This window comes from Camponotus vicinus, unplaced genomic scaffold, assembly GCF_025532165.1.
Source record: "Camponotus vicinus isolate PSW18456_S1 unplaced genomic scaffold, iyCamVici1.0 SCAF_1, whole genome shotgun sequence".
NCBI lineage: Eukaryota > Metazoa > Arthropoda > Insecta > Hymenoptera > Formicidae > Camponotus > Camponotus vicinus.
The window spans coordinates 30594982-30613848 of record NW_028141945.1 but is presented as its reverse complement, the minus strand read 5'-3'; the positions used below and the strand labels follow the sequence as shown (position 1 = coordinate 30613848).

Here is an 18867-nt window from a genome sequence, read left to right as displayed (position 1 = left end):
GGCGAGTCGTAAAAACGGGACGAAAAGTTGACGGAATAACATATCGTGAGACTTCTTTCATCAGCTGTTCGGCGATAATATTGCCAATTATTTTCAACGACACATTCACGATGCATAAGTGTCTACGGCCGGGTCTACAATAGGTAATTTAAGCCTTAAAGGCCATCGCACATGAATTTCCGTAACCATAAGCATAAGACGTAACGTAAGAATTAGCCAATGAATGAGAATATAGAACAATTCAACCAATCATAGAACATCCATAAAATTACGGACAATATCTTATGGATGTTCTATGATTGGTTGAATTGTTCTATATTCTCATTCATTGGCTAATTCTTACGTTACGTCTTATGCTTATGGTTACGGAAATTCATGTGCGATGGCCTTAAAGGCCATCACACACAAAACTGTATAGCTGCATATGCATAACATAAGACCATATGGACCAATGAGCATCGAATATTATGTTATGTAAATCAATATAGCGACTTAATACTCGATGCTCATTGGTCAATACGGTCTTATGTATGCATATGCAGCTATGCAATTTCGTGTGTGATGGCCCTAAGGCTGAGTTCCCACTGAGCGCGTCACGCGTCGCGTCAACCAGCGCGAGCCAATCAAAACATCCCATTATAATAACATGTTTTCCGTGTTAGCCTAAGGCCGGTATTCATAGTCCGTTCTTATATTTAAGATCGTCTTAAGTTCATCTTTAGATATTGTATGTATCATTTCATTGGCTATGGATTATCTGAAGATGAACTAAAGACGATCTTAAATATAAGACCGGACTATGAATACCGGCCTAAGTTTGGTCGAAGCGGCGCTAAGCGAGACTTAAATATATGTCTATTTTTATCTTTTTTTCTAAATAAATAAAAGACATATATTTAAGTTTCGCTTAAAACTAAAATAATGTTGGTGCAACTGGGCCTAAATATAATAGAAAAAACATAGACGACTTAATATGTTATTGCTGCTGTGTGATTGGCTATCGAATAGAGAATTTCTAAAGTCCCGGAGATTTGTCCACTTGACAGCCAATCGCGTTCACGCGTGTTCCTCGTCGGGAAATTTCCCTAACGAAGCAGTTGCGGATACGTTCGCGAACGCACGCGAGGAATTTGCGTGTTAAAAAGTACGAAGGAAGAAAAATCAGTTCTTGAGTTCGCGATTGCGTTTATAATTATCGTCGTTATCGTTTGTAATCGTTCCTCTCGATACCGCGAGAGCCTGATACCGAGACACGTGCTTTATTTTGCTCGTTCAAACGATAATTCCCCCTTTTTCTCTCTCTTTCTCTCTCTTAACGACGACCTCCGTAATCTCGTGCCGGGCGAGTGAGTCGCATCGTGAAGGCAACACCGGTGTTAACGCGTTTCCGAGGAATAGAAGGCTTCTCTTCGACGAAGGTAAAGAGGATGAGTCCGCTAAATCGAGGGTCTCCCCTGGGGTCCAGACAGTTGCCGGCCGGCGCGCGTCCGCTCCCGCCGCCCAGGTTCGGTGGTAGACCCGCCATTCCGCAGCGTATCCCCCCGCTCCCGCCACGGCTGCCGTCGCCGCCGCGGATGCGTCGAATCCCGCCGCCGATCAACCCCATGTTCGGCCCGGGTGATCCCAGGCAGAGGATACCGCCGTTGCCGTCGCCGCAGCCGCTGAGGCCTGTCGCCGGTGGCGGCATGTCCCGGCTCAGCGGCCGGGACATGCCACCGTTGTTCCCCGGAGGACCCAGAGCACGTCACCTGGCGCCCATCGTGCCGCCGATGGGACCGCGCGGACCCCTCATGCGACCTTGGCCTCGGAGAATGATGCCCCCGCAGATGATGCCGCCCATGAGACCCATGAGGTACAACGCGGGCAACGGGAGTCTCAAGAGCAAGCCGTCACGTAACGCGAAGAAGCTCAACAATCGCACGGTACGTATCTTCTCGTACTCGTATATTCCGTTTATTAAGTTTTTTAAACAGCTGCTTTTATCCTTGAGTTATATGACAGTTTAATTGCGCCAGTAGTTCTTGGCGGAGATCTTGAGAGCTTTGTGTACCTAATTTGCCAGTTGCATTATATAAGCGAAAGATATTGGTTTTGTCGAAGAAAGGTTTTTCTTTCTCTCTCTGGAATGTCTAACGACTTTTGGCTTTGTTGCGTTGCAATTGAATCAATTGCGTCGTCCGAGAATGAGTTTGCAAGATTGGTATTTCTAGATAAGATATATGATATAATGATTTCTATTTAAATAGTAGAATACTATACACACAGAGTTTCTATAGTAGTATTTGTGTTTTGATGTTTAATTAAGTCTTATTGAAAAATGTGGTTATTTAGGAATCAGAGTTAATAAAAAAGCCGTGGATGACTGACGAAATTCGTCACGAGATACAAAAGAAAATCAGACTGTATCTTAGAGCAAAAAAATATCAAAACAAAAATACAGTAGAATGGCAGGAATTTAGAGATACACGAAACAGAGTTACCAGGATGATAAGAGATGCAAAAAATGAGTATCTTGCAAAACATCCTGAACAGGTATCTTTTCTGTCTGTGTTGTATCTGCGGCAAGTCTGTTAATGCCTTCTTCATTTTATGCTTTTATTGTTGCGACATTTTTTTCTTAAATAAATATCTAGCACAAAGTTATTAAAAATTATTTCATTGTTGTTAATTTATCAACTTGTTTTATGTAATATTTTTAATTTAATATACTCTTGCTGCTGTTTTCAATATTATTTTCATTTTTTTTCACTGTTTATATCTTCTCTTTAATGTATTTACCTGTTATGTGCGTGTATATCTGTTGTGTGTGTATATGTTGTGTGTATGTATGTATGTTAATGCATAAGTAAATTATTACAAACGTGAAAATAATTTGCATAATGTTAATCCTTGTGCAAATAATGAAATTCCCTTTCACTTATAATTTTCAAAGTTACAAAAAATTTATCTAAGTTATATATATATAGGTTTATATAATTTTGAAACTAGAAACATGAGAACTTTTTTGATAAATAAAATAGGATATATTAACATAATATATATATATATATATATATATATATATATATATATATATTTTTTTTTTTGACATTAAAAATATTTAAAAATTCTTATTTCCCCCTCAACTTATAAAAACAAGATGAAAGTGACAAAATAGCTAAAATATTTAATGTTGAATCTATAAAAGGACAATAAATATAATTAATCATCTTTATTAAGATAAAGAAAGCATGTGAAACGTGTTTACCGCGTGAGTGCTTTTCAAAATACAATTTTTTAAACATATAGATATATAGAACATATAGTTGATATATTGTATTTTGTTTGCTTTAATAGCAGATGTAACAAGTCAGTGATATAAAATGGTAGATTAAATCTGAAAATAAATTAATAGCATAATGTGTATAATTATGTACGTTAATTCTAAAGAGAGTATAAGTAATAATTTTGCGATGAAGATTCGGCATCTCATTCAACGTTGATAAACGTTGATTACTTTGGTTTTACAGGGTGGTCAGAAAACACGTGATAACAATAGCACGATTGAATCCGAGGGTGTTCAGAAAACTGTGAATTCAACAGAACAATCAGAACAAACGGACCATACGGAGGAGAAACAGCCTTCCAGCGAACAGGCACAGCCTTAACCGTTAGGCTACTCCTCTTAAAGATTAAAGAATTATACAATTCAAAACATATATATATATATATATATATATATATATATATATATATATATGTATATATATAAAATACAAGTATTCTGTTTTCAAACTTCAGAACGATTTTCGTCTTATGTTTTGATATCTGGCAAATTTTTAATTGTATCATTATAAGTGCTAAATAATTCTAATGTGCAGACATTAACCTTTATATCTTTCTTTTTTCTCGTTATTTTTGCAACGTAACATATTTACATAATAATCTTTTGTATTATTTACATCATATATAAGTATATATTAATTGAAATAATGCTGACAAAAATAATTTTGAGAAAATAGTATCTATTAGCTAAAATATATTAACAAGAGAGATAGCTTAGGTATCTATGTAATAATTTGTTCATGTTCATTTTTACATTAGTATGTGTATTCATATCTAATATCTATATTTCATTATATAAATCTTAATTATAAATATCTGCATTCTGACAATGTGAATTAGATGTAATTCATCAAGTATGTAAAAACTGGCCATCTGTGGATAATTTTTTTTCAAAGTTCTTCCTTTATATTTATGGCCAGTATACAGTGCTGCAAGCTATAGGCTTAAGAAATAGTAACAGATTTACAATGTTCAAACTGCGAGAAAAAATATAGATAAATAATTTTATAGAGATTATATATAATATATTTTACATGTAAAAAAATTTCAAATAGCTTGTGGCTCTGTTAGATTAGTAGTACAACTTTTATAAATGATTATGGCTATATGTGTCATATTTAATATTTTCTTGTTTATATTTCATATCTGACTTTAAGCAAACAAAAAAAATTGATTGACAAAAAAAATTTGTAATTGAAATACGTATTATGAGAATAAATTGTATTTCCATAAGTTCTAATTCTGGCGTTTTCCATCATTTTAGTATTACAAACCGTTAAAGAAAATTAATCTTACTTATTGAAAAATAATCGTTCTGAATTATGAAAATAATTTTTTGTGATTTGCCGTTTTAATAATTCATTTAAATAATATAATTATTAATACAAACTTATATATAAGTTACGGGGCAATATAACATAAAATATGTAAATAGAAATTCACGTTAATGTATGTATACATATATACATATATATACATTATTAATATTTACATGATATAGAGAAAAATTACAATTATAGAGATTTTATCATTATATTGCAATTGTACAAAATTTCGTGATTAAGCCTTTGATGTGCAATTAACATATATGGTATAAGTATGTATTTATATTATATTGTATGCATTGTAAAGATAATTAATGCTTCAGCGAAATATACGCGCAATTTATATATTTATTTAATTCATAAAAAGGACTGAATGGTAATATCTGAAGAAAAAGGCAAGAAAAAAGGTCTGTGTTTCTTAGAATTTATAGATCAAATTTTTCTGAATACCCCGGGCATATAGCTTTAAATATTTTATACAATAGTCATTTACGATTTAAAAATAAGATAAAACTTGATAATAAGTACACACAATGTGTGTATCTATTATCAAATTTTACCTTATTTTTTAATTATAAATGATTATTGTATAAAATCTGATAGTATTCGCTTATAATTATGAGAGAGATCAATAAAGAAACAGTAAAAATTTTAGTAAAAATCTTAAAACATATAATTGATATTAATAATGATATAGTATTGTTACAATTATATTTAAAAAAATGACAAGTTTATGCCTCAAAGTATTCTTAGTGTATAGTGATGATTTTTAGGATCATCCAGCTGACGAAGGGACGCAAAATGAGGATGATGAAAATTGTATCGGTTCCGATGACGAAAAATCTCACTATTGCGAGGTATGCGACAGAGATTTTCCATCCAAAGATACTCTGTCCCAGCATAAAAGCACACACAGGGTTTGCGGCATTGATGGATGCACGTTTTCGGCACACCCCATGCTTGTAGAAAAACATATTACTATGCAACATCGTACTGGCTTATACGAGAGAATGAAAGATTTATCGATACCTGAAAATCTCGAGAAATGGATAATGGAACGGAAAAAGTAAGTTGTTTTATCATATCTTTTTTAATACATATCTGAAAAATAATTGCATTAATAAAAGTATAAGTAGAGAAATTTTCTTTTGTATTACAAAACAGGAGGTATCCTACTGAAGCTAATATAAATTTACGCAAGGCGGAAGAGTTAGAAAAAATAGAAAGAGGAGAGATAATCCAGCAGAACTCTAATGTACAAACTAGAACGAAGAAGACTGTAAATGTGCGCCAAAAGAAACGTAGACCTCGCAAACGTTACACATGCGAAAATAGCAACTATGTTCATAAGGATGAATTATACAGAGGTTTACATCCTTTTCCTGGAACAAGTAAGTTATATTATGGAACATATGTTTGTGTATATATATATATGTTATGACATAAAAAAGCTATAATTTTTAACGTATTAAATTAGTTATATACAATTTTGATTATATGTATAATTAAATAAATGTCTAATTTGTTAAATTACAATTATGCAATATATCTTGATATAATCTGTATTAATTAACGACATTTTTATTTTGTTGTATTCTTTTGTTATACACAAAATATTAGACAAAACTGAAAAAAGATCTTTTATTGTAATTATTATTAATATTTTAATTATTATTAATAATTTAACTATTATTAATATTTTAGATGTTTTGCAAGAAGAAGATAATAAGATATGCTTAGATAAAGAAGTAGACTTAGATGAACAAACAGATTTATGTGAAAAGATTGCTGGCAATATTTCGGATGAAGATGATGTACCACAGATATCTGCGACACTTGAATCCTCTAATTCACCTGTGGTCAATTTGAAGTCTACATTACCAATTTTAGTAGCAGATTATGAAAGTGAAAGCAATGGTAAATATATAAATTTTAATACTTGTTAATAAACGAATATATTATTGTTTTATTATTTTTTTTTAAAACATCTCTAAAATTGTTATTATAATCATTAATACAATTTGATATTATTGATATACTCGACCTCTTTAAGCATACGAATAGCTTTTTAAGATACGAATTTTTCTGTATGAAATGATTTAACAAGTATTAATTTTATGTTTAGATGAAGGTCCAGAAGAAGTGCCAGTGAAACGAATGAAAATAGAAGAGCTTCAAGATAAAATAATAGAAAATACAGTTCATGAAGAAATTTCTGATTTACAAAAATGCAAAAATGAAAGTGATAAATTGAATGATAAATCCCAAAAAACTTCCGCTATAGATAAGCAGAAGCAAGAAATGAATCGAAGAGTAATTGATGTTAAAAATAATAATTTTTTGCATGCATATCATTATAAATTATTAGAAAAGTTACTTTCCCGTTCTATACAACATGAGAGAAATTTAATTTGCCAATGTGTAAAATATATTATAGAAAACAATTTTTTCGATTAAAACTAATTAAAAATAGTGGAAAAATATAATGAAAAAATAGTATACCTGAAGTAAATTGTATGATTATAGATTGATTTCTTTTGGCTATACCAGTGATATTTTTGAATATATGTAAAGAAATGTGTAATCATAATTTATTAAGCATAAAATTATAGTCTTTTTTTTGTCTTTCTAGTTATTAAATTTGTATATTTTTAAATAATTTTTTAATATAATAAACATCTTATATATATTAGCAAAAATATCTGTGTCATTAATTAAGTATATCACAACTGTTCTATTTAATATTTATTTTATTCAGATGTGTATAAGTTATGTAAATTATTACATCTTATAAAATTATAGCTTTGAAGAATGTCTTTTTTTCTTCTTTGTGTGTTTTTTTTCAAATTCTTGTACATTATTATCTTCTGACGGTCGTTTTTCGCCGGTCTTTACAGAAATAAGGCTTTTACTGTGCTTGCCGGATAGCGCATTGGTCCACTCTGTTTCCGATCCTTTAATAGCATATTGCTCTAAATTTTCTCTCTTCAATTTCTCCAATTCTGCTTTCTGTTTTATTTTCAATTCCTGTAACGTACGACGTTATTTTAATATATGTTATGTGAATAATATATAACATGAGATTAAATTATATGCGAATTGTATACGAACTTTAGCTGCGCTCTCTAATTCTTCGTGTAAACTTTGTCCACCTAAAGGATTTACTTTTACTTCCTCATTAACTGACTTATTGGTCAGCATAGTACTCTCTATATATTTTTCCGCGATACTGTTAAAATATTGAATCGATTTACGTATTATACGATTGAATAAACCGAGTAATTGTGAAGACTGTAAATTCAACTCTTCCGCCAATTTGTTAACAGTTTTATGTTGCAAGCCTAAACCAAGTAGAATCGCCTAAAAATCGCCATGGATGGTTATAACATCAAGAAACAATATATCAAGTAAAGGTGTCCAAGATATCTTACTGATTGTACTGCTGAGAAATGAGTATCTCCCATCATATTTAAAAAGTATAAACGTGCTAATGATGGTATCAAATCCATAATTAAGTGATAATCGGCCATGTTATTACTATACATTTGCAAACGCTTTAGATCATATGATGTAAAGTAAACATCTAACGTTTTTTTGCTCGGTGCTGAAAACAAATGTTCTCATAATTTAAATTTTACAAACGTTATATATTAATTAGGTAAATCTTGTAAAATAAACTTTGCAATATACAGAAAAATTCTTAGTTTTCTTATACACGAGACGTTATATACAAATCGTTAATAATTAATTAATAGTACAGTATACTTACTAATAGATTCCAAAGATATTGTCTTGTTAATTAATATACTCAATGCAAGCGACGCTGGATAGGCGTTAAATGAATAAGAGAGTAAACTTAAGAATCGCCGGCGAAAATCGCTCCAATAAGCCTGCAACCACTTGTCGTTATCCTGTTCCATGTTAGTTTTATAAAGCATTATACAGGAATGCTCTCCTGTTATTTCATTTGCCGTTTGCCTGAACAATTACAGGTATTCGAGATGACATACTATTTATTCTGACTATTCTATTGATGTATATACATATAATATATAAGTATCATATACCTTAAATATGTAGGCACAAAATTGGCCCGTTTCCAAAATTTCAACAATTGCTCGGTGACTCCAAAAGATACTCCAATGTAATCTAGATGTTCTGGAGGCCTCTCGCTTAATTTTAATAAAAGCGGTGGTAGCGAACTGCGAGGTTCTGCAAAAAAGTTACAAATAGAATCAAATTCAACATTGTATATTTAAATCGCGTTTAAAAAATTGTAATTGTCTAATAGAAGAAATTTTAAGCAATAAAAGATAAATATTTATAAATAGATACTATAGAGATAAATAGTAGATTAAACAGTAGATTACCTATACTTTCTTCTAATAAGTCGACCGCTTCATCGGGAACATTTTTTATTTCCATCACTGGCTCTTGTGCAACGTTTTCATTAATATTGAGTATTTTCATCTCGTAATATTGTTTCAACAATTGCAATGCGCGGCTACCGTATCCCATCTGCAATCGTTATATTCTTTTAACAAAGATAACTTTTTTTAAATTGACAGATTATAAAGAAACATACCCCATGATAATCGGGATGCGTGGCAATCCGAACGATACGCGCACCAGCCAATACTGGAAAATCCTCATCTTGATATTGCTGAGCAATTGTCCATGGTATTAAATCACCAGCTGCTCTACGACCTCGCGTGAGACCTTCCTTTATGCTAGTTTTGCTAACTTCACCTTCCAGGCAAATCTATAAAAAATATATTAAATAATAAATATATATGTGATTTGCATAAAGAAAAAATATTTCAATTATGAATAATTCAGAATATCTCTAAAATACATGTATTTTTTCTGGGGGAGGAGGCGAACACAAAAAATACTAAATCAAAAAATGATATTGTATATATATATATATATATATATATATATATATATATATATATATATATATATATTTCATAGACTACTTTATTATTACTATTTTATACCTACTTGAAGAACGACTAATATTTCGGGCAGAGTCTTTCTATTGGAATCAACAGGTCCCAATAAACAGAATAAATGATGAGCAGGTGCGTCAGACATCATTTGCAAATCGTTTGGCGTATTCTGAAATATGTATAATATAATCAAGTTGATATTATCTAGAATTTATTTTATAAAAATGAGATATATTATTTAGAAAAAAAATGCGGTATTTACTTTATAATGTGATGCAACATACAGAGAGACCAGCCTTTGTAAAAACAACTCGGAAGCCTTGTGATAAGAAAATAATGTATCTCTGTGAAAAATTAAAAAAAATATATATTAATTTTATAAATTTACAAATATATACATTTGCGAAAATACGTCATCAATATTAAACTTATGTTAATACCTGTTTATGTAATACAATTGACACATATCAGGTGGAGGACATCCAGAAAGAATGGATGCATGCATTGTAACATTTAAGCAAAGTAAATCATACAGCCATTGTTCTACAGAATCACCCGATTTATAACGTATCGATTCATCGAGGGTAAGTTCGTGCAATTGTCTGCCAATAAGAATTTTCTCCTGTTGCTCCTTTTCATTTTTTCCATGGCTGTTGGATCCAGTAGTTTGTGTCCTTAATTGTTGTAGCAATTTGAGTGACAAGGATCGACCTGTTCCTTCATATCTATAAATATAAATAGATAATTTATTATGCACATGTATACATATATACATATAAATATTCTAGAAAATTTTAAAAATATCTAAATGCTTACCCATTTATGGTTGATGCAAGGAATATTAGATAAGGCCCAAGCATTGCTTTAACATAGGGTAAAGGAATTGCTGCTGCTTCGTCAATCACAAGCAGTTCTGCTTGACTTAATTTATGGGTATCTGTTGGATGTATATACTGTACAAAGAATAAAATAATTGTTATTAATTTGTAGCACAAAAATCCATATATCTTATTATAGACTAATGTAATTTATAAAAATATATTCTACTTTTGAATTGTACTCATATGTATACAAAAGGCTCATTTTTTGACAAAATTATGCACCTGAATTGTTTGGCGATGATCTCGAAACACATTTACACGTACAGTAGCTTTGTTGAATTCTGGATTTGTGGATTGTACTAAGCCATAGTCGAGATGTTCCTGATATCCGAGTGCATCAAATCCTATAACAAATTATTTAGTCCATACATGCTGACATTTTTATGCGCAATGTAATTATTATTACAGTGTCTTTTCTTTTTATTTATTTACCTTTGAAGACAAATTCAAAGAGAGTGTTCAAGTTTTCTGGACTGGGACTTGAGATATAAATATTAGAGTATCCAAAAGTAACAGCTCCAGCAATGGCAAGCCCTAATGCAGCAGATTTTCCGCGTCCTCTAGCAGCAGTTAAAGATACAGTTGATCTTAAAGTTTTTTCAGAGATACACTCGATAAATTTAAGAACTGCTTTTGCCTGAAAATTTAAATCATACATATAGTGAATTAAAGAAATTTAACTTAAAATTTAATTAAACGATTCTTTATATTAATTTATCTTTGCAATAACTGATCTACCTGGTCGACTGTTTTACAGCAATTAATTAATGCAGATACAGGCTGAGTGTCTTGCAAACTTTCTTTTAAAGTATCCAAACTTGACTGTTCTTCCAAAATGTCCAATTTATCCACAGGTTCTATTCTCAAATTGTGTGAAGATATAGGCAATACATTCAACTGATCATCAACGACCAAACATCGTTTACACGAGGCCAAGGACAATAGGAATCTCTCATTAAATCGACATATTATATCCTATATTAAGGAATGGAAGTTATAATGTATGTTTCAAATATTTTAAAAAATTTTGAAAAATATGTATTTGTACTTTATGTGCTTCCGTGCGAAACCTCTGATGAACATCCATATTCATTGTATATAATTGCTTTAGAGAATTCATAGATTGCAATAAAAATACAATGATTCCACCGCCCTCTACTGTCTCAATAGTACGTGCTAATAAGTTTGGAGTAATTGCTTCAAAATCCTAAAATTATAAAATAACATTAATAATACAGTAATATAAATAGTTAGCACAAAGAATATATATTCATACCTGTAATACACACATGCCATATGTGTTACCTAATATTTTATGCGTTTCACTATAATAACAATAGCGAATATTAGTTGAAATAACAAACAACTCAAATGGATTGTCCTCGTTAACATCCAATTTACCCGATTTGATTTTCTTCTGCAAAGATTTCATTCGTTTCTTTCTATGACTACTAAAACCTAACTCCTTTTTGTAGCACCATAACACAGAAGGCCTAGCTTTTACAACAGTCTTAGACAACATATGATGCAATAATACTACCTGAAAAAATATTTTTATAAGTATAGCATAAATAACTTATACATATACATGTATGTGCGCAATATAACTTTGGAAGAATAATATTTGTTTTAATAATCAAAAGTATATATAATCAAATTTTATAAGTTTTCTATTTGTTGTATTCTTTAGAAATGATACATGCTTATGCATTATGTAGTTTTACAATTAATACATTTTACATGTCAGGATTGCATATAATTTTTATAATGATTAAAAATATATAAAAATACAGAAAGAATATTAAAATAATATCTTATATACAAGATTGCTTTGTAAATTAAAAAAAATTTTTTAATTAACATGCTTGTATTGAAATACAAATATAAACTAACGTGATCAAGCGGATATTTTCAAAATACACATGCACATATTGAATACTTACTTGATCCTTCGCTTTTTCGCCGACGACGATGAACATCGTCCGGTGTCTCAAAGTGACACCGTTTTCTATCAAAACTCGTATGCGATTATCAATTTTTTTGCGAACCATTTTAACGAAAATATTTTTCAATATCTTTCTTAACCTTTGTGAATATATATCACGCCGGCCTCGTGTACCTACCACTACTAGCAGAGAAAAGAGTATTCAAAGCGCCTCTATATAAAGTATCGACACCTTGAACTACAAGACAATTCCATGAAACTTCTTAATGGGTAACACGCTATGTTCACAAATTGGTTCTGTTCCATGCTATGTGCAGAAGTGTCGGTAATACAAATGTTTTATAATACAAATGCAAGACGCTTATACAAGATGATTCAAAATAACCCCATTGTCCTTGAAATGACACATTAGGTCTGTTCTTTATAGCTGAACTGGCTACACTGGGCTACACTGGTTCAGAGGTTATCCTTTTTACTCTACATTTGGAGGAAAAAGATAACCTCTAAACGAGTGCAGCCCAGTGCAGCCAGTTCAGCTATAAAGAACAGACCTATTCTTGAATCAATTTTAAGGCCGGTATTCATAGTCCGTTCTTATATTTAAGATCGTCTTAAGAACCCATTCAACCAATCAATGACCGCATCGCAGCTATTTGATTGGTTGAATGAGGTCTTAAGTCACCCTCGGACCAGATTTAAGACAATCTTAAATATAAGATCGGACTATGAATACCGGCCTAAGACGATTTTTCCTTTGGCAAAATTTCGTCCGAAGCTTAGTTTTTGAATTATTATATTTTTACCAATTTTTTATTTTAATGTTAATATTTATAGTATTTAAGGCCCTACGCACAATAGGAAAAATATTAAATATTAAATATTAAATATTAAATTTATAGACCGAGAGAAAGAGAAAGGAACTTTTCTCTTCTCTTTTTCTCTTTCTATAAATTTAATATTTAATATTTAATATTTTTCCTATTGTGCGCAGGGCCTAACATTTAGAAATAAACTAGAATATTTTTTGTGTTCTACTTTATTTGGTGAATTGTTATAATTGGTTATAATAATCCGAAATTGTGCCCATTATGTGTTACCTACTGCAAACATTCATGAATTTGACTTCTTAGTTCATGTCCATGTTTTTATGTCAGAGGGCGTATTGTTTTTAGGGGTCACTCAAAAGTAGGCTATGACCATGACGTCTCTCATTCTTCTTTCTGCTATTAGAAATGTGTTTTTATCGTTATATTATTGAAATCAATATTATTAAATATTCGTTATTTTTTCCTATGTTATTTAAGAAATATCGAATAAGATCGATTTGATATTTTCAAAATATTCATATTTTGATGAATATTTTATAAATTGTAAAAGAGAGAAAAAGAGAAAAAAAAACAATAGATTACGATGATTCGAAAAGTTTCGTTTATCTTGTAAGTAATCTATAATTGATATATGTATGTAAGTGTGCATTATAAAGTTATATAATTAATTCTTTTATATCTTGGTATGTCTACATGGAAAGCTAACATTCGAAGCTCATTCTTCGATACAGAAAATGGTAGAAAAGATCCCATTGCGGAAGACCATTGCTCGATTGGATTTTCCTGCAATTATAGCTTTTGGCAATCCTCTCCTGGATATTGTAGTGATAGTGAAGAATGACGACTTGCTTAAAAAATACAATCTCAAGATCGACGGCGAGACGGAGCTATGCGAGAAGAAGATGCAGGAGTTGATTGCAGATCTACCACCTGAGTTAATATAATTATATTGGGCTATATTTTGTGTTTAAATTATAAATTCTTAATGTTCCACAATTTTTATTGAAATTGTCATTCAGTATTTTAATATTTTTATTAAACAAGTTATTTTAAATGGAACATCAAATAACAAATTATAATCATAATGTATACATTCATCTAGAAAGATTTGTGCATGCATATATATTTTTTATAAGAATCTTATAAAAAATTTTTATATTTTGTAGAACAGAGCGATGTACATCTCCAGGAGGAAGTGCGCAGAATACATTGAGGATTTTGCAGTGGCTGTGTGATGAGACTCATGAAATTCAAATTGGTACTTTTTATGGTGGTGTCGGAAATGATCAAAAGGGTTCAATTTTAGAAAAATTAATCCGAATTGCAGGAGTGGATGTAAAGTTCGTAATTATATCATTATTATATATTTGAAAGGATGCGATAAAATTAATTTGTATATTTTGTTAGATATGCCATACATTCAACTTTACCCACTGGATTATGCGTTTCATTAGCGTATGATTCGTCTCGCAGTCTTGTTGCAAATCTTGGTGCAGCCAATATATATACATTGGATGATTTGAAAAAGGCCAATCCACAATTAGATAACATGAAAATAATTTACATTGAAGCATATTTCATAACTCACAGTTTGGATGTGGCTAAGGAATTGGTCAAGCGAGCGCAAGAGAAAAATATTATCATAGCATTCAATCTTAGTGGTTTATATATATTCCAGGTATAAAGATAATATGGTATTATATTAATGATATTAATAAGTATTTATGTAATTAATACTTTATTGTATAAAATCAACATACAGATATTAGATAGTTATATGCATCGTTTTTTATTTTATTTATCTAAATAATAAGTGATTCTTTTCTCGATTTTGTAATCTACTTTTTTTTAAGGATCATCAAGCAGCCATTTGCGAAATGGTTGGTCACGCTAAAATCGTGTTCGGAAATGCAAGAGAAATGATTGCACTTGCGCAAGCATTAAATGTAAAATACGACGATGTCACCGATATACCTTTCTTGCTGAACAGTTTAAAGAGGATTACGGTGGATGTTTCTAGCGGCAATAGCAAGGACTGGTTAGCCGACGATGGTATATTCATCATGACGCGCGGTGGATGCGCACCGGCGATTATTGTGTGGGGCAAAGGACAGTCTGTTCAGGTTCGTTTCGATCGAGAAAATATAAAAAAAATGTTAAATGACACTTCTTAACTTCTCGATAACACTTCTTTGTTGTTTAGATACCACCTATCGTACCGAAAGCGCCTATCGTGGACACAACGGGTGCCGGGGATGCTTTAGTGGCTGGCTTTTTGGCCGGTGTCCTGGCTCACTGGGATCCGAAGAGTTGTTTAGAATTGGGATGCAAAGTTGCGTCCTACATAATAACTAAATTCGGAGTCACGTTACCGAGCAGCATACCTCCTGATTTGCTGCCATAACGATTTGATCTCTTTAGGAGACTAATGGCAAATAATTGTTACCTGATGTACCTGTAATTGCACATTTATTGCCTCAAAGTTATGTATTAGCGAATTATCGATCGTTTGGGCGATAATTAGCATTCCTTGTCGATGTTATGTCCATGTATTCCATTAGATATTTATTTAAACGACCCATGGATCTGTATACTTATACGACATGCGCGCGTGTTATGTTGTAAGATACAAAATCTAATATTTGTTAGTTTTATTTATTATATCAAAGATAACTGTAGTATTACTCGTGTCATCGAGTTCCGCATTTCCAATAATGCAGCACTTTTATTAATAATAAGTAAGATATAGAGATATATTGAAGTATATAACAATATATATAATAGTAAGATATAGAGATATAGTAGAGATTTTTCTCGATAATCGTTATTATAAATCTGTAGTTTATCTACCTGATGTTTTTGTGATGTGAAGAAATTATGTAACAGAGTTTATTAATAATTATGTCGGTATTATCTCTTTATATTTTTTTATGGTAGAGCGTGTGTTGTATCTATAGATATATATATGTACACACGTACATCTATATATGTGATATGTGTATATATAAAATATATACATCTATAAGTGGAGATATCTGTTAATTTTTATTTGTTAGGAATTTTCGCTTTTTTATTTCTCATATATATATGTACAGTAAAGACTCAATAATTTTAGACTCCTGGAGCCTATATGTATAAAGAAAAATGTCATGGAATATTACATTCATTTTATTTCAATCTATTCTGCGAAAATTTAATCTCACAAATTGGCAAAAAAACTCACATTATTAATTGTGATATTTTATTCTGGACATATAATCAAAAGCATCTCTTTTCTCCTTTTAGAATTAGAATATATCACTTCAAATGTAGGCTCTCATTGGCTGCGTTCAGCAGAAAAAGCTGCTTTGCAACTGTTGTAAAATTCGTGAGCCTGATTGGTGTATGCTCTTAATTTTGACTGGATCTAAGAGCATACACCAATCAGATTCACGAATTTTACAACAGTTGTAAAGCAGCTTTTCCTGCTAAACGCAGCCATTTTTTATATTACAATAAGTTGGTACTATTGATTCATAGTTTTGTGATTAAAGGTTGGTATGGCATGTCGCTGAGTCAGCTGGTCAGTTGAGGAAACGTTGAGGATGAACGAACGTAACCAAGTATCGAAGGCAACAAATTGTAACGCACAATTTTAAATTATTAATTCGATTCAATCAAAGGAAACGCATATGAGATGTTCTCAGGTACGATCAGAATTTACGATGAATCAGCAATGAATTTCTAAAGACTTTGACAAATCGATATGGAATAAATGAAAAGAGCCAATTGAGATAAACATTGTACATATGAACATTACCATCAGTTAGCAACGACAGCATATTACAGTTCTTTTTAAGGCGTGTCAAAACGTATGTCGTGTCGATTTAAAGTGACATTTTCATTCATCGCACGACAATCATGCCGCCACAGCTGGCACGGGAAAAACATGTCAAATATTTCCAAAGGTTACTACAAATCATGCCTAGCAGTCTGGCGGAATTCGATTCTACCAGACCAATGATAGCGTACTTCGCACTATCCGGTCTAGATCTGTTGAATTCGCTGGACGAGATTGGGGAACAAGCTAAGTCCGAAGCGATCGATTGGATCTATGGTCTTCAGGTCGAAGGAGCCGGTCCTCGTTCCGGCTTCCAAGCATCTACAACGATACCAAAGGATGTCCCAGAATATCAATGTGGTCATTTAGCAATGACCTACACGAGCCTGGTCACCCTTTTGATCCTCGGCGATGATCTAAGTCGAGTGGATAAAAAATCTATCATTGGTGGAGTCCGTGCCTGTCAGAATCCCGACGGATCTTTCATGGCCATGGTAATGGGATGCGAGAGCGACATGAGATTCCTCTACTGCGCCTCTTGCGTTTCCGCGATTCTAGATGACTGGTCAGGTGTCGACATTCCAAGAGCTATCGACTATATATTACGGAGTGTTGTAAGTGCATTTGCATCAATAATTATTTAGTATTATTATTTACAAGCTCTGTAAGTATTTTATCTTTATCTTTACATAACAGATGGTTACGATAATTGCAGTCGTATGATGGCGGTATCGGGCAAGGACCGGGTCTCGAATCTCACGGAGGATCGACTTTCTGTGCTGTGGCAAGTTTGTTTTTGATGAGAGAACATATTAATATATTGGACGTATTGACATGGGACCGTTTAGCTCGGTTGAAGCGTTGGTGCCTTATGAGACAGGACGGTGGATTTAATGGGAGGCCTGGGAAACCGTCCGACACATGTTACAGTTTCTGGGTTGGCGCTACGCTCGAGCTTTTAGAATTCCTCAACTTTTCGGACGCCGAACAAAACAAAACTTTTATCCTCAATACTCAAGATAGGTTCATCGGAGGATTGGCAAAGTTTGATAATACTCGGCCAGATCCTTTACACACATATCTAGGTGAGTGTAAATAATTTATATTGCAAAAAATCCCTTGCTTCCTGATATAAAGACATTTTGTATACAGACATTTTGTATAAGAAATAATCTCGCAAGGAGCTATATTATTTAAATAATGCGAATATATAAAAAACAATTTTTTCAATAGGTCTGTCTGGTTTAAGTCTCTTGGGACAGCCTGGTTTGTGTTCGATAAATCCAGAACTCAATATCTCCCAACGAGCTTACGAACATCTACAACAGATCCATAAAAAGTGGCGGAACGAATGATTTTGGTGTATAAAGATTCAAGGGACTAGTGATCATATCAAACGCACATAATTTATATCAGATTAGACTTGGCATTCATGGTTCTTGTTTATATTTTATCATAGTCTCTACTCTAAAATCTTCATTTCACAAGAAAAAGAACGAGAGAAACGTCAATTAACACTGCTACAATAATCACACCAATAATAGTAAGATTTTGTTTTATATGGTTCGTTGGGCTGCTTGTTGAGCAATGTGCTTGTTACAGATGTATGTAAAGATGTATATCAAAGTATATAGATATTTACTAGAAAAAAGTATCAATAAAAATAATTTTTTTAGATTACTATTTGCATGAATTCGTTACGTTTTTCTTGATATTTGAATTGTTTTAATAATTTTATTAATAATTGTTTAGAAAACATGATATTCTCTCTGTCAATTGTAATTATATTA

General features: G+C 31.8%; 4 protein-coding genes across 10 annotated transcripts; 3 read left to right on the top strand and 1 right to left on the bottom strand.

Moving 5' to 3' along the window:
- Positions 1-1108: 1108 nt before the first annotated feature.
- LOC145959333 (FMR1-interacting protein NUFIP1) lies at positions 1109-7461 on the top strand. Of its 2 annotated transcripts, XM_083078097.1 has the most exons (6): positions 1109-1922; positions 2332-2532; positions 5423-5715; positions 5814-6040; positions 6354-6566; positions 6775-7461. In XM_083078097.1, exons 1-6 carry the CDS (start codon positions 1428-1430, stop codon positions 7104-7106), a joined length of 1761 nt encoding a protein of 586 aa, XP_082934223.1. In that variant the 5' UTR covers positions 1109-1427; the 3' UTR covers positions 7107-7461. The 2 variants fall into 2 exon arrangements, with proteins under 2 accessions (XP_082934223.1, XP_082934229.1); XM_083078103.1 differs by lacking the exon at positions 2332-2532.
- Positions 7382-12627, bottom strand: L(1)g0020 (RNA cytidine acetyltransferase l(1)G0020). Of its 2 annotated transcripts, none has more exons than XM_083078076.1 (17): positions 12429-12627; positions 11762-12025; positions 11534-11692; positions 11224-11460; positions 10918-11122; positions 10708-10829; positions 10421-10557; positions 10045-10329; positions 9867-9948; positions 9657-9773; positions 9235-9411; positions 9020-9167; positions 8717-8861; positions 8419-8627; positions 8081-8253; positions 7761-8009; positions 7382-7676 (listed from the first exon to the last, which is right to left on the bottom strand). In XM_083078076.1, the coding sequence occupies exons 1-17, from the start codon at positions 12534-12536 to the stop codon at positions 7446-7448; spliced, it is 3048 nt and encodes a 1015-aa protein (XP_082934202.1). In that variant the 5' UTR covers positions 12537-12627; the 3' UTR covers positions 7382-7445. The 2 variants fall into 2 exon arrangements, with proteins under 2 accessions (XP_082934202.1, XP_082934210.1); XM_083078084.1 differs by lacking the exon at positions 12429-12627 and having other exon boundaries at positions 11762-11810; positions 11887-12025.
- Positions 12628-13644: 1017 nt separating this feature from the next.
- Positions 13645-16287, top strand: LOC145959316 (uncharacterized). Of its 2 annotated transcripts, none has more exons than XM_083078064.1 (6): positions 13645-13866; positions 13989-14191; positions 14424-14597; positions 14665-14935; positions 15111-15380; positions 15461-16287. In XM_083078064.1, exons 2-6 carry the CDS (start codon positions 13992-13994, stop codon positions 15659-15661), a joined length of 1116 nt encoding a protein of 371 aa, XP_082934190.1. In that variant the 5' UTR covers positions 13645-13866; positions 13989-13991; the 3' UTR covers positions 15662-16287. The 2 variants fall into 2 exon arrangements, with proteins under 2 accessions (XP_082934190.1, XP_082934180.1); XM_083078054.1 differs by having other exon boundaries at positions 13959-14191.
- A 505-nt stretch (positions 16288-16792) lies between these two features.
- Betaggt-i (geranylgeranyl transferase type-1 subunit beta) lies at positions 16793-18757 on the top strand. 4 transcript variants are annotated; one of them, XM_083077965.1, is made up of 4 exons: positions 16793-17204; positions 17288-17691; positions 17793-18162; positions 18311-18757. In XM_083077965.1, exons 1-4 carry the CDS (start codon positions 17111-17113, stop codon positions 18430-18432), a joined length of 990 nt encoding a protein of 329 aa, XP_082934091.1. In that variant the 5' UTR covers positions 16793-17110; the 3' UTR covers positions 18433-18757. The 4 variants fall into 4 exon arrangements, with proteins under 4 accessions (XP_082934091.1, XP_082934082.1, XP_082934106.1 ...); XM_083077980.1 differs by having other exon boundaries at positions 16796-16943; XM_083077970.1 differs by having other exon boundaries at positions 16797-16943; positions 17205-17691.
- Positions 18758-18867: the final 110 nt, after the last annotated feature.